This window comes from Globicephala melas, chromosome 9, assembly GCF_963455315.2.
Source record: "Globicephala melas chromosome 9, mGloMel1.2, whole genome shotgun sequence".
Classification (NCBI taxonomy): Eukaryota; Metazoa; Chordata; class Mammalia; order Artiodactyla; family Delphinidae; genus Globicephala; species Globicephala melas.
Genome location: NC_083322.1, coordinates 99,015,035 through 99,029,981, shown reverse-complemented (window position 1 = coordinate 99,029,981; position 14,947 = coordinate 99,015,035). Strand labels below are relative to the sequence as shown.

Below are 14,947 nucleotides of genomic sequence, written 5' to 3'. Positions count from 1 at the left end.
TGAACAACAAACTTGAGGATCTCCGCAAATCTCAGAAAAGAAGGGATAACAAAAGCAGTCAATATTGCCCTCCCTCGTCCTGCTGAAATCATGGAAAACCCAATTCTCCCACTAGGCCTGCTTCCAATCCCTCATTTAAAAGTTAAATGTTTTTTTTAAAAGCACACAAAAGTTTGGATAAGGTGGGGGGAGAGGGCAATATAGTAAAAACACGCAGTTACAATGAAATCTTTACCCGCAAAATCACAATACAGGGTCAGACCATCATCTCCGGTCAAATCAAAGAGCGCCGCACGGGCAGCACATCCCAAAGCGGCCCAGACGCAGGGCCGGGAGAAGCCGGAACAACTCCAAGGGCGACCCGCCCCGCCGCGCGCTGCCGAGCTCCGCGCGGCCTCCCCTCCCCGAGCCAGACCGCCGCTGGGTGGCCGCGCGGGTCTGCAGTCGGACGGCCCTCGGCGCCGCCACCGCGAAGGGGGAAGCGGGCCGCAGGGCACCCGGGAAGGGAGGCGAGGGGAGCCGCTGCGCGGCGCCGGCGCCGGTGCACCTGCACGGCCGGCTGAGCGCACGGCGGGCGCTAGCTCGGAGGGTCATTGCCCGTTTCCCCCTGCACCTGCCGCAACCAATAGCAGTTCTTTGGAAGGCAAGGAACACCACTGGTCGTCCAAGTTCATAATTAGAAATCTCAGGGGAAAAAAAATCATTGTTGCTAACGTGTGCCGTGGGGAGGCTGAAGGGGTCTTTTTTTTTTTTTTAACTTTTAATGACGAATTCTATGTTTAGATTGTTTATATGACCGTGAAGACTAGCTGAAGGATAAATCTAATGGGCTGCGCTCCACCGACTGGGCTCAGAGCTGAGCCCATTAACTGTGTTTGTTTACTGCTCTGTCTGCATATGAGGAAGGCTTAGAAAATCTCCAGGGAAATGAAAGAACGTTATATATACAACCCATAGCTCACATGCACACAGTGTATTTTTTGTCATTTGCTATCTGCTAGGTGCCTTACCTACATTAATTCAAGTCATAATAATCCTATGTGGCAAGCATTAATGACAATTTACAGAGACAAAAACTAAGGATTTTGGTTGGAAAGACTGAATAAATAAAACATGCTCAAAGTCACATTTAGTTAATGGCAACTTTTAGATCGCTGTTCATTTGGTTACTTCACACCCACCCCCCCCGGCCAGTATATATATTTGTGTGTGTGTAAGTGCGTGTATAATATATATTATACAAAACACACATGTATAATATATATGTATGAATACTTATGTATCAAATGTAAAATAAATAATTTAATATAAATGATTCATAAAATATATCATTTAAATATTTAACTAGGGGTTTAAGTCCTTCTTGTATAAATTAAGTAATGCCAGGGTATAACGGAGTAAGAAACAACCTGCACATCCAGGTAGCCGAACAAAGGTGAGTGTCTCTTCCACTCTTCCTGTGCATCGTGTAGACGCGACCAGCTGAAGGGTCTGCTCCCTGCCGGCAACCTTTCTCCAGGCCCAGCCTGAGAAGCAAGCCACTCTCTGGACCATTACCGACCAAGGTAGAGGAAAGGGCGTCATGGGGAAATGTACCCCACTTTTGAGAGTCTGCCCAGAAGGAACATGAATCCCTCCATTAACATGTTATACAAGTCGAAGGCTGATTTCCAGGGGACCAGAAAGTACCATCCTCCCATGGAGGTGAGGGCAGGCAGACCCTGCGGGACTGGGCTACAATGAACTGGTCTCCAGTGAGACTACTGAAGAGGAGAGGCAGCAGTGCCCTTGCCAAATGATCTCAGCGTGTGACAAAACTAAATGCCACCCTCAGAACAACTCACCAGTCTCCAGTGACACAACAGTAACTTCCCTGAATGCAGGCATTGAGGATTCTAGTTACGTCTGACATTTATTTTTATAGTGGAAGAGTAAAACATCCTATTATTTTGGTGGCATTGAAAAATCAGTGAAATTGGTGAAAACTAAAGAATAGAAAGGTTTCTATTCGTACATGCACGCAAACACACACACACACACACACCCCTAGTTAGTCTAACTAATCTTTTACAGGCTGATTGTAAGTTCTATGAGGGCAGGAACTAGTAGCTGACCTCTGTCTCCCAGCCACTTTGTACTCAGTAAGTGAGTACTTAGTAAATGCCACTTATTCCAATTCTGAAGATTAATAAAATTGCTAACAACCCTGAAAAGTTCTATGTGGTTTATTTTATTAACAAGGTGTTTTTTATTATTCCTTTCTCTCTCCCTGAAACAATTCTTTTGGACAAGGTGCTTACCTGTCACCTATAAAATGGCAGGGCCGTATCTCCAAGGTCCCTCTTACCTCTAAGCTTCAACCTCAGGCTTTCCTGTGGCTCAGTTCTACGAAATTAACACGTGCAAGAATTTCTGATTTTCCATTCAATTGCAGAAACAGAAAAGCAATTTACCTTGGATTGCTCTAGCCCTGTTAATCATTTTTAACCTACAATATTCTCCCCCTTGCAGACCCTCTAGATCTACCATCACCTAAAATGCCACTTTGAATCTAACTTCTGGGGACTTTCTCAAAAGTGACCTGCTCCCTTTCACAGTACTTCTCTTACTTAAAGACAATCTAAAGGAAGTAGTTTTCCTGGCCCTTTTGAACTCTTCGTACACAGTGTCCATTTGTTTGGGGTGGGGGGTGAAATCTCAACTAAAACACGAGAGAACACTTTAAGACTTTCAAAAAATTTCTCTGCATCTATATTCTTTGTGAAGAAAAATAAACTGATACCATTCTCTCTCTTTAGTCTCTTTAGTTGTTTCCTAAGAAAGCACGCATTCTATCATTTGTTACAGTTTACTATGGACAAATCGGTCAGACAAAACTTGTTGACCTCCTAATGCTCCACCCCCTTCCCTGGGCTTCCTCCATCGCCAGCTCAGGGTCTGTTCATGCTCATCACACACACGTCCCATAACCGAGAGGTAGAGCCTTCTCTCTCGGCTCTACGACAGGGCTGCATTTCTCCCCAGCAGTTTTTAATTGGTTAAATTCAATTCTATGCCTCAAGAATGTCAACCATAATAATGATAGGGTATAATCATGAGCTGTGATAAACATCTGTCCTTTTACATTATTCCATATTTGAAATATACTAATTTAACATAAGGTCTATCACGGTATTCAATGCATTATGACCTCTGGACCAAAATCTCTCAACAAATAGATATGCACACACAAACCACGAGCCAGAATGAGTTGGATAGAGAAAGGAAGGGAGAGGTGAGAGGAAACCACACCTAAAAAGTGGCAGTAGCACTATTTAATCAGTGCTGCATAGGCTAATGCCTATAGTAGCCACGCAGGCCCCATGAACTGGTGGGTCAGGCTTGGTGGTGTCGGCGTGAGCTGAAGACCCAGTGTCCTTTCCGAAGGGGACAGGGATCACCCCGCCAAATGCCAGCTTGCATGAAAGCACACCCAATTGGCGAGCACTTTCCATTTTTCAAAAGAAACACAAAATTCACATTTTATATATGAAATCTCCTGATTTTTAAATGTTGCTATTAACTCAAATAGAAGAAATATTAAATAAGCCCCACAAAACCACATCTGTATCCTGAACTTGGTCTGCCGGCCACCAGCTGAAACCTCCAGGCTAGTGTTTCTAGTTATAACTATTCCCTGAGACAAGTGGTGACACCTTGGACAAAATATTTAGTGTCAGTTTTAAACCCTTAACATAGGCAAGGCATTGTACAGAGTCCAGAAACCTCCTACAGGATCCCTGTGCAAAGTAATTAACAAACATCTCAACAACGCCAGAAACTGGCATTCAAAACGCGATCCTGCTTTTTGAGCATTACGTAACCCTCAACCCTAGAGATAAGGAAGAATACTAATAACATATACTACTACTAAGAATACTAATGACAAACGAAGGCCTCAGCACTTTGGTGTCAGCGTACGATCCCTGAAAAAGAAGCTGCTGTTTTCTATTCTGCCAGAGATAGGTCTCAACTCAGAGTCAAACGCAAATAACTCGACTCAAAGAGAGAGGAAACCTGGAAAGCCTGCCACCAGCACCGCCCAGGAACCTCGACAGGCTTTCTGAGGCCACTGACTCCTACGTCTCAGAAGCAGGTAATGCCTGCTCACAGCGTAAAATTGTAAGTGTGTAAAAGGACAGACATTTGAAAGACAAGTCTCCTTCTAATTCCTGACCCCCAGCTACCTAGCTCTTCCCCACAGTGACAATTCTTGTGTCTTCTTAAAATATATCTTTAGAAGAGCTGTTGAGTGCATGTACATTGAAATGGGAACCTGTTTTAGACATGCATGTCCTTAGAGAATTTTAGGATTGGAAGGGATCTGGTTCAGCCCTTAATTCACAGCTTCCCTTCGCACTCTTTCTGCATACAAACCTCTCTATGGATGGAGAAACACTTTCCACTTGGAGGCAGCTCATCCCACTTTTAGATAACTCCAGTAGTTTACAAAAGACATTTAAAAAAATTCTGAAATCTGCCACTCTGGTGTTTCTTCCTCTTCAATTCCTGCTTTGACCTCAAAGGCCAGAGAAAACAGGTGGTCAAATGCCTTTTGCCTAAAATGGAACTTAAAATATTTGAAGCCCTCCCACTGTCACCCTGCCAAATAACCCCGGCTTCTCCTCCCCTTCCACAGGGTGTGTGGTTTCAGGGGATTCACTGCCATGTTCCTTCCAGAAAGGATTAAAGTCTTATTTAAAATACTCAGAAACTTCTTCAAAGAGGAGAACTGCTCATTAGAGGAGGGAAAAAAATTTCCGATTTGCGGCTAGCAAAGTAATGAACAGCCTGTGTCATGAAAATGGGTGGACCACAGAAGATTTAATACGGGATGTACTACAGTCTCAGTGCATACTTGGTGTGCACAGATGCTTTATGTAGGAATTTGGGGGCCAAGTAGAAATTTTGGTTGTACCTCCTCTAAAAAGTTTCCAAGATATTCTGAAATAGAATTTGGGGGCCTCAAGTCTCCATGTGTCTCAGGTCTGGAAGAGTGGCAGTATGAGAGTGACAAAGGACGTGGCCAGGGTTTGAGTTCAAGGCTGGCCTCATGACTAGCAAGGATGCTTTGGGACTTTGGACAAGTTATTTACTTAACCTTTCCCAGCCACAGCATCATCTTCCTATAAAAGGCAGACAAAAGCGTAACCTAGCTCATTGGTGGTCAGATAAGCTAATTTCTGATCAGTACTTAATACAGTGGAGTCAAGGTTGCTCCTGCTATGCCTGTGGTGGTGGTAGGGGCAGCTTTTGCTCGGGATATGGCCCAGGATGTGACGTGGGATCACTTTTTGCAGAGGCTGGGTGGTCAAGCATCCTGTCTACAGGGCCCAGTCTGGGCAAAGCTCCGTTCTCTCAAGAGGATGTCCTTTCTGTTAGCTCAGCCACACAGGTTTTTTTTTTAACAAGTAACACATTCATGAGTACACTCCACTCCACGTACCTGTCAAAGAGCATAAAGTCATCCTGAATGTCACCCCTCACATCACAAGCTCAGAGGAGAAACGGAACCTTCACATACATGTCCCAGGAGGATGCTGAGCCTCCCCATTCCTCTCCAGTCACTGGGACCAACCCCGTATGGGTTCGTGTGCCTGAAGTGGCACCCTGCCTCTTCAAGTAATTGTTCTCACAAAGCTCTGCTTCTTGAGATGCCATCAGGTCGTATGGAAGGATGTACTATGAAGGTTGTTGCTCTCTCCTTTTGGGAGAGTCATGGGAGAAATCCCTGTGCGGTCTTAAATATTTGATGTAGCTTGAATAGCTTGGTGTTTTAATGGAGAGTATTCACGTGCTACCACACAAGTGTTTCCTTGACAATGGCTTAGGGCCCAGTCTGTGGCCCTTGTGGAGTAAGCGCACAGAATTTCTGTGAGCAGATCTGCTACGAGACGCACCCTTGGCTGCATTCTGTGCCCCCACTGCTGTGTGCCTCGGTGTCCTTCTCTAGCAGGTTGTCCTTTCCTGAGGTTGTTTCTTTACAAACCACTTTAAGTCCTCGTTTGGAGCGTGTGGAGTGGACCGAAGCCACAGACTGCAGAACGTACACAACCCTCTTCATCCAGGGGCTGGATGAGTTCAGCAGGCTCAGTGGTCGTCCTGATTCATTAAAACAAAGAAACAAACACAGATGACTCCAAACTTAACAGAAGTCTCAGGTTCCATGGACTTGCTGCCTGGGAAGGAAAGATGCAAAGTTCTGCTCCTCTCACCGTAGGAAAGGTCCTGCTTTAACTCCACTTACTGTAGGTTTGTGATTCCTGCTTAAACAGCAGGGAGACCAGAGCTGAACCGCCTGAATGTCACAGTGGACCTGGTGAGGAGAGGGAATCTGGCTGTAGACAGGCGGAAGACATCTGTCCTGCGGGCTTTGCTGAAGGAATTTAGCTTAAAAAGTTCCTGCAGGGGCTTCCCTGGTGGCGCACTGGTTGAGAGTCCGCCTGCCGATGCAGGGGACGCGGGTTCGTGCCCCGGTCCGGGAGGATCCCACATGCCGCGGAGCGGCTGGGCCCGTGAGCCATGGCCGCTGAGCCTGCGCGTCCGGAGCCTGTGCTCCGCGATGGGAGAGGCCACAGCAGTGAGAGGCCCGCGTACGGCAAAAAAAAAAAAGTTCCTGCAGCCTGAGAAAGCCAAATTTCTTCTAGCCGAGTCCTTAGTGGTCTCCCTGGCTTTTCTCCTGCCTGAGTTACAGCGTGGTTGTCTCTGGGCAGAGGGGCACCTAGTTAGTGTTTGTGCTGAGCCTTGATTCTCAGCGCTTGACTTTTTGAAGTGATTTACTGCATGCATTTGCTTTTCAGGTACTCCTGGCACATGAAATGCTGCGGGCTCCTTCGGTGCCCACGCACTCGTTCAACACACATTTTTCCAAGGCTAGTCTCTGTGTCAGGAGTTGGGTGCCTTTATTTCAGATGACTTCGAGGGTGCCTGACGGGATCCGAAGGACCCTCGGACTTGAGAGCGCATCTCAAGAGGCCAGGCACCCACCGCATCCACGCGGGCGCGGCTAACTGCCTTCTTGGAGGCCAGGCCGCCGCTGACCCCCCCCACTGGGATGCCGGGGTGCTCAGAGGAGTTGGGGGCCAGAATAAATCGGTGGTTTCCCCCTAAGTACCATCATCCGGCCTTGGCCTAAGGCTCGGCCAGTTTGCCCGGAGCTAGAACAAGTTTGCTCGGCAAGTTGAAGGGAGGAAGAAGGGAAACGGGAACCCTGGCATAAAAGTGGCTCGCAGTAGGCTGGGTCAACGAGACAGCAGGCAAGTCCGCGGGGACGCGTCCCGAGGGACAGCGCGAGGAACGCCCGGCTCGGCAATGAACTCCCGAGGCCTCGCTCGGCTCCGCACGCCCCCTCCCCGGGCACCCGGCTCCCGGGGCCGCCGCTGTCCGCCTCCCGCTGTCCTGCCGGCCGACGCTCCTCCCGCCGGTTCCTCCTCCGCTAGGCGCGCCGTCCGCCCCTCCTCCCGGTCCCTCCTCCTTCGGCTCGGCCTCCCAGCGCCCCCGCCCCCGCCCCAGAGAGCTAGACATCCTGGCGGCCGGCGCAGCGCGCAGCCTCCGCCCCGGCTCGGTGCGCACGCCCGCGGCCCCGCGCTAGCCCCGTCCGCCCCGCGCCGCCGAGTCCCGCGCCCCCTGCACGGCCGCCGCTGCGTCCCGACCGAGTGCGGAGCCCGGCGCGATGCGACGCTCCGAAGCGGGCCGCGCCGTGCTCCTGGCGCTGCTGGCCGCGCACTTCCAGGCGAGTCCGGCGCTGGAGGAGAAGAAAGGTAAGGCTGCCCGCGCCGCCGTCCTTCCCGTCCTGGGCGGCCGCGCTTCTGCCGGGCCGCCGAGGAACGCGCGCCTCGGTTCCGGGCGGCGGGGCACCTCGGGCGCGAGGCGCGGCGGGCCGAGGAGCCCGGAGCGTGGCTTTCCCGTCCGCTCTCCTGTCCTCCGCCGGGTGGAAGCCCCGGCGAGCGCTTGGTGCGGGGCGGGTGCGTCCCGGCACGTGCGTCAGCAGTCAGCCCGGGCCCGGGGGCCGAGAAGAGGCGCGGGGTCCATCCCGCCCCCTCGGACCTCCGGAACGGGAGCGGCCCTCCGCACCCGCGCCCCGCCCCCGGGCCGGCTCTCCGACCCAGCGAGCCCTCCTCCCGGCGCACCCTTGACCCTGAGAGCTCGTCCCGGACACCAGCCACCTGTGCTGCGCGGCTGGGAGGGCCGCCCCTCCCTTCGGCACGGCCCGTCCGCGGCCCCCCTGCCGCCGCGAGCTGCCCCCGGCCGTCCGCGCCCTCCCAGACGGTGGGCTCTCGTGAGTGGTGGCTTCCCGGGACTCCCGAGACTCGCCCCCACCTGCAGCCTTTGGGCCGCGTGTCCGCGCTGCGCGGTGGAGTGGACAGAGCGGTGGGACCGGCCTCGGCGCGACAGCCGGGTCCTGGTGCGAACGCCCCAGGGGCGGAACCCTTCCTGGCCGGGGCCCCGCGGTTTCAAAACAGGACTCACAGCAAGCTTTCCTCCTCAAAATCCAGAGATTTTTCTCTTTGGGATGTGTCTTCTAGCTTTTTGAAGAATTTGACATTAGGCCAACCAAAATATTAAACTTAACTAAAAAAAAAAAAAAAAAAAGGATTGATGTCCATGGTTCATGTGTGCCCTGCCCAGACCCAACATGAGCGAGTCTGGCTTCGTGACTACCGACCATAAAGTCGCTTGACGCGAGAAACATGCCTCAGAAGGTTTAATTGCACAATTTGAAGATCGAGCAGCCCGGGTTCCGAGAGTCAGGTCTGTACTTGCTGTTGATGTCATTGGCACAGGGAGTTGGGTTTGGGGCTGAGCGCCTTTGCTGTGGGAGCGCTAAGGCATAAAGCAGTGGTTCCCAAACTTGGTTGCAAATTAGAATCACTTGGACTTTAAAACAAAACACAACAAATGATGTGTGGCTCCCACCCGCAGACTTTCTCATTTCTCTGGGCTGGGGTGAGATCTGGCATCTGTATTTTAAAAAGCTCCTCCGGTGCTTTTGTTGGACAGCTGGGTTTGGCAATCACTGGCAATGGAGGTGGAATCTCTGGAGAGATTACCTGCCCATTTACAAAGCTCTTTTGGAACATCTGGAGTTTTAACAGTCTTGCAAAAATATGGGAACGAGGACGTGGGGGTGATGTCAGTAATAAGGGATTAGTCTTTTCACTGACGGGCTCCCCTACTCCATGCTGTGAACCCGGGAGGCTGTGGTCCTGCGCCTGAATCAGTTGACAATAGGGTTCTTCTAGGCAGGTGGCAAGGGGACCCCATCCTTATTTTAAGTGAAACTCTTGGAGTGCCTCCAAAGCATGGTTTTTCTCACTCCAGAAATGTTCCCAGCTCCTTGCCGTTAGCCCTTTGAACGCTACTGTTAGTGCTTGGCGATTTGTTTCTAAGAAATATATAAATACCACTTAATTTGCCTGTTACTCCCGTGTTTGTTGAAAACAGAATCCTCCTGGATAGAATAGTGAGAGTAGGTGGGCAAATGTCATTGGGTTAAAGTAACATAAAAAGACCAAAGTGTAAGGGGCAGATTATTAACAGAAAGTGTGAAAGACCCATATCAATCAAATTTGGTCAGTTCTGTTCTAGAAAATTTACTCATTTTAGAGAGATTTGTTTGGTTCTAAGATATGGTGTCTTTTGTTCTTCCTGCACTTGGTCCTGTCAGACACCGTTTTAAGTGTCCTCTTAATCCTTACATCGACCACACGAGGTGGGTCCTCTCATTATATATGGGGAAACTGAGGTACAGAGAAGCGACTTTCCCACAGCCAGCAAGAGGCAGGATTCAAACTCAGGGCTTCCCCCAGCCCCTGCCTGTGCTGTCCTGTGTGAGTTCTGGTTTCGGGGGAGCCCTGTTGGTGTGTGTGATGTAGGAAGCTGGCAGGGGAGGAAGAGGACCGGGGATGGGGAACCCACCTGGCGCGTGGCCTGGATTCCTGCTGCCCATCCTCAGGAGACACCTTTTGTGGAGGAGCTCGATCACCAAGTAAGCAGTGACCGTGGAGATTGCTGGACGGATGTTGAGCAAGCCCCTTGCTCTCGCAAAACGGAAAGGTGAAGGCGCTACTCCGGAAGTGATCCTGGGTGGTATTCCCAGCCAAGCCAGCCTGCCTGGCCCCTCCTCTGAGGACATCCTTGGTTCAGTAGGTCTGGGCTGTATTGAAGAGGACAAACTCAGGGATTCCAAATTGTATCCAGAGTGAACCCTCCTTCCTCTAAGGAGACCAGAGGACTGCCACTCAGTACTGGCCTGGAGGCCAGGAGCCTGTGTCCTTATTCCCACTCTGTGTGAAGGTGGACATGTCCCTTGCCAGCTCCAGGTCCTTGAGCCCTCATTGCTCAATTCAACAAATATTTATGGAGTGCACAGAATGTGCCAGGGACTCCCGAGACTCCTGGGCAGGGGTAATCTTAATGGTTTCTGTTGTTGCTTCCAGAGTGGTTCTTTGGGCCACTAATTAAGTATTAGTAGATTGCTTTTCAGATCTGAAAAGGAGACCAGTGTCTGTGTGTCTGTCATCTGTCCACACCCGGGTAGCTAGCAGTAACAGGCTGATAGCTCCCATCGGCTTTGGACTGCCATTTCAGGCTTCATATGTTTAGTTTTATAGTCCATAGATTTTCAGAAACTTATTCTGAAGTTGGAAGAAGGCGGTTGCCAGAATCCATTGTGCTGTGTAATTAGACTTGGTCCATGGGATGGCACTAACATGTTTTAAAGTGTTTTTAGAGGTAGTGTCAGTAATGAGGAAGAATTCTGCCCTGTTTGAAAAGAAAATACTCTTTGTTTTTCCGTTGATCAAAGCTCCAGGACCAGCAGCTAGTGTCTGAAACTTTCTTGACAGGAGTGGCAAGCCAGCTCTAACATTAAATTGATGATCATGGTGTTTAAGAGAAGATAGCCCCATGCCGGTGCCCCAAGCCCTGATACGGGAGCAGGATCAGAGTGTTGCGGACACACGGCTTGTTGAAGGACACCTAAGAAATCGGCTGGCACTCGCCCTGTGGCTTGCTGTGAAAGTTGTGCTTGTGTGTGTGTTTGTGTTTTCATTTGGACTTAGTATAGTAGAAACGGGCTTATGGTTTTACCAACAGAGGTATGTTTTGAGAAAAGGTCCAAGTTCTAGAACATGGCTCACCCATGTGTTGTTTCCTTGTGGACACAATTTAAAAATTATATTATGCCCCTCAGATTTCTGCTGAACAAGTCCCATTTTTGTTTTCTTCTGTCACTTGTGGACATTCAAAATTATGATAAGAAACATTTTTGGTCTCAGTTAATTATTACTGGCTTATTTCTGAACCATCCACACACATGGAACAGAACTTACATCTTAGCTTATTCTCGTAGGTCATTCCTGTTTGCATCAGAGCTTCTGCCCATACCTTCTTTCTCATCTCCCTTCTAAAAGCTTGTCTTTTCTGAGAAAATTCCGACAGTTGTCTCTTTGCACAGCATCTAAGGATAGTCTGCCATCCAGCCCATGGGCGTAAGCAGGTGAGCTTGAATTCGGGCAAGGATCCAGGCTTTGAGACTTACGCCAAATAACCGGTTTGACGGAAATTTTCACATTTTCAGAGTCATCAGGTCCAGCCTCCTTGCAACAGGTTTAGATAGAAACACTCGATTCAGTTGTCTAGAAAGTTCCCTGAGCCAGCTGGGGCAGGAGGGGTAGCTGGGGCCGGCGAGCAGTGGTGGCTTGTTTTCTTAGCCTCATTAGAAGCTAAGAACTGGATTTGACATTTTAATCTCCGAAGACGCCGAAGTATAAGATCAAATGTCTGACCCTGCTGACTGAGCATCTGTGAGTTGCATATGCTTAAAGTAAACTTTACTCCTACCAAATTTCAGCAGCTTTTGCTTAAGAAAGTCGTCTGTGAAAGCTTGAGTGTGGGGTAGAGTTTCCTTCTCTGCCCCACATTATATCCCATTTTGGTGGGTTCTCATGGAAAAACCCAGAGTCCAAGTATCTTTTCTGGCTCTATCTGGAACTTGTCATTATCAAGAGTCTCAAATTGCAATTGAGTGGACTCAGGGTTAGGTGAGAATGCCTTGTACACAGTTCTTGTTATAGCCACAATTGCACCTGTTACTAGGGGGCCAGCAAACATGGCCTTGATTTAGTTCATTTAATTGCGTTTATTTAATTATTATTACATAAGTTAACCACTGTTGTTTTTCCTTCGACTAAAAGGATGAGTATTGCTGTGTATTACAGCCTTGGCTTTTATTTGCTTTTTGTTCTTTACGTTCGAGCCATGGTGACAGTTTGTGCTGCTCCATCCCCATTTTGAACTCTAGGAATGAATCTGACTGGATACTTGCCTTTAAGTGTCTAGAAGTCAAGTATGGGAAGAGAGATCTATAGATACCAAGTGTGAAGATGTCACAGAAGCGATGATAGAATTCCATGCAGGATAAAGAAGTCTTCTGGCATTTAGTCCTTGCTTTGAATTCTACCTGGAGAGGGGGCCAGGTATAGCCCCAAATGGAAGGGATTACTCATTTGAGCCTGCAAAGAGCTATGGGTATTTCCCCAGAGACTATGATGTATGATGTGAAGGGCATTCCGAGAGAAGTGCCAAGAGTGGCAGAGTCCTGAAGAGCCCTGGTGATTCAGCGTGATGGGAGGGGAAGGGAGAGCTGCCGAGCCTCCAGTGCGCGGGGAGCTATGTGTGAAGGGAGGGGCACCGTGGAGTTCGAAGCTAGGAACTGGTGTGACGTGTTCGGTGTTTCGGAAAGATGAGTCTAGCAGGATTGTGGGGGATGGATTATAGGGGCAACGGTAGCACTAGGGAGATGGGTGACTCCTGCAGGTGAAATGATGTCGCAGGACCAGTGAGGTTGCAGAACAAGAGACTCGGGCAGATCTGGAGGTAGAACTGATGGATAACTGTGTGTAACGAGTGTAAGAAATGGAGAATCCCAGGATGCCACACAGGCTTCTGACCCGGAAGCCTGGACAGATATAAATCCGTTCACGGAAGCTGCAAACGCTCCAGGCGGGATGGAGTTGATTGGTGGGATTTGCAACGCTCAGGTGGGAAAAGTCCAGGAGGCAGTAGAGCATACGGGTCTGGAGCCCAAGGGAGCCGTGTGGCCTTGAATTGTTGTTTTATTAGACGTTTCGATTGCAGGCATTGTCTTTGGCTGTAGGACAGCTCGCCCCAGCCTGCTTTATGCTCACTGTCACCGTCCACACTGAGCCTGGCCAGGTTGTAGATCACCAGCTGCTTCTCGGACTAGGCTGCCATGGTGAGCAGCCTGACCGGGGCGGTTATCAGCAACTGATGAATAATATATCGTGCATCGAAGTACGGTGGGAATTGTATTTGTGTAGCACTGCACATCCTCAGATGGGGATCCGCCGTGTCTTATTTAGGACAGCATCAGATTACTTGGTTTTGTACGTTAGTGACTGAACCAAAAAGACCAGGAGGTGACTCCTTTTTTAAAAAACACAGCAGCCTTTCCACTTTGAACATTCCTTAGAATCACCAAGGAGCTTCTGAAAAAGAGGATGCCTTGCTGCGCCCTAGGCCAGTCCAGTCAAAATTTCTGGAGGATGGAACACCGGCACATACTTCTGAAAACTCCCTAGGGGGTTGTGATGAGTGGAGTAAGTGGTGTGTATAGCTTGCAGCAGAGAAGAAATTTTGTCTTTGTTCTCGGATTCCCATGTTTTACTCATTACATCAGCTTCCTCAGGAGTGAGGGGCTGGTTTATATTTCGTTAATAAATGAGTCTCTGAGTTGCATTTTTTTCATGAATTGATACATGAGAAGTCTACTACAGTGGCTCTCAGAGTATGTCCCAAGACAGCGGTAGTAGCGCCTTGAACTTAAGAGAAATGCACATTCCTGAATCCCCAGCCCGGACCTCTGAATAAGGTACTGGGGGTTGGGGCCAGGGTTCGAGAACTGCTAACATGCTGCCCGCAGGCCTCGAGCTGGGTTCTGGGTACACACTCGAGGAACGCAGGAACTGTGCTCGGCCTTACTGGATACACAGTTTGCAGGGCTGAGCTGGGGGAGGGGCACGTGTAGCACAATGTCTCATGATAGACGTGATGGGGGTTTCGGTGGGAGCCCAGAAAAGGGGCTGCGTCTATCTCTGGGACAGCGGCAGTGTCTCAGCAAGAGGACATTTAGCTGGAGCTCAGAGAATGAGGTTTTTGTCTGGTCTCCATGCGAAGGGAAAAGAGAGAGATGATCCTGTGGCTGGTAGTCCTGCAGCAGGCCCGCCATGGCTGGCCACTTCATAAATGCACAGGTGAAGGCTTTAGCATTTCCTGCTTCCTTTTCTGAATGAGCATAAGGAAACTTACAATGTCAAAAGTAAAGTGCCCGAGAGCTGACACATTTTATATTTAAAAAATAAAATGGTCATTTGGTCATCTTCTTAAAAATTAACCAGATGTGAAGGATTGAACTAGAATCTGGATTATAGTTCATAGTTTTAACATTCTCCCCAATAGCAGGATTTGTCCCTAAAACTTGTTGTGAATAAGAAAAATGACTTCGTCCGATCCTTTATTTAACTCCTACTACAGAAAGCAAGGAGAAAATGGCAACAAAAGTCTGCATAATTCTAGACACAATAAACACGTGTTGCATCACATTGAACTCAGAAAATCTCTCAAATTAATCGAGCCACTATCACTTACGAATTAGAAGACATCTATTTCCTGATTCACTGTTGAAAATTGCACAGGTCTACCTGTTTATTTGCAGAGCTCATTTGGAAACAACCAGGCAGATTTGGAACAGGGGATTGATGACTGCGAAATGCTCCCTTGTGCACTCATGCCTGCCTTTAAGTGGAAGGAAATATGGAAGTGGTTCTAGACCACTGTTTACTTAGCAGTTGTTGTAAGAGCATTTCTGAAGGATTTTATTTTGATC

The 14,947-nt window shown here is 49.1% G+C and overlaps 1 protein-coding gene across 2 annotated transcripts in view; it reads left to right on the top strand.

Moving 5' to 3' along the window:
* The first annotated feature begins 7,655 nt into the window (after nt 1-7,655).
* EGFR (epidermal growth factor receptor) overlaps nt 7,656-14,947 on the top strand; it is a 188,551-nt gene continuing 181,259 nt past the window's right edge. For both annotated transcript variants that reach the window (XM_030871307.2, XM_030871306.2), the window contains exon 1: nt 7,656-7,799. In XM_030871307.2, the coding sequence (XP_030727167.1) occupies nt 7,712-7,799 (88 nt within the window). In that variant the 5' untranslated portion in view covers nt 7,656-7,711. The remainder of the gene's footprint in view (nt 7,800-14,947) is intronic.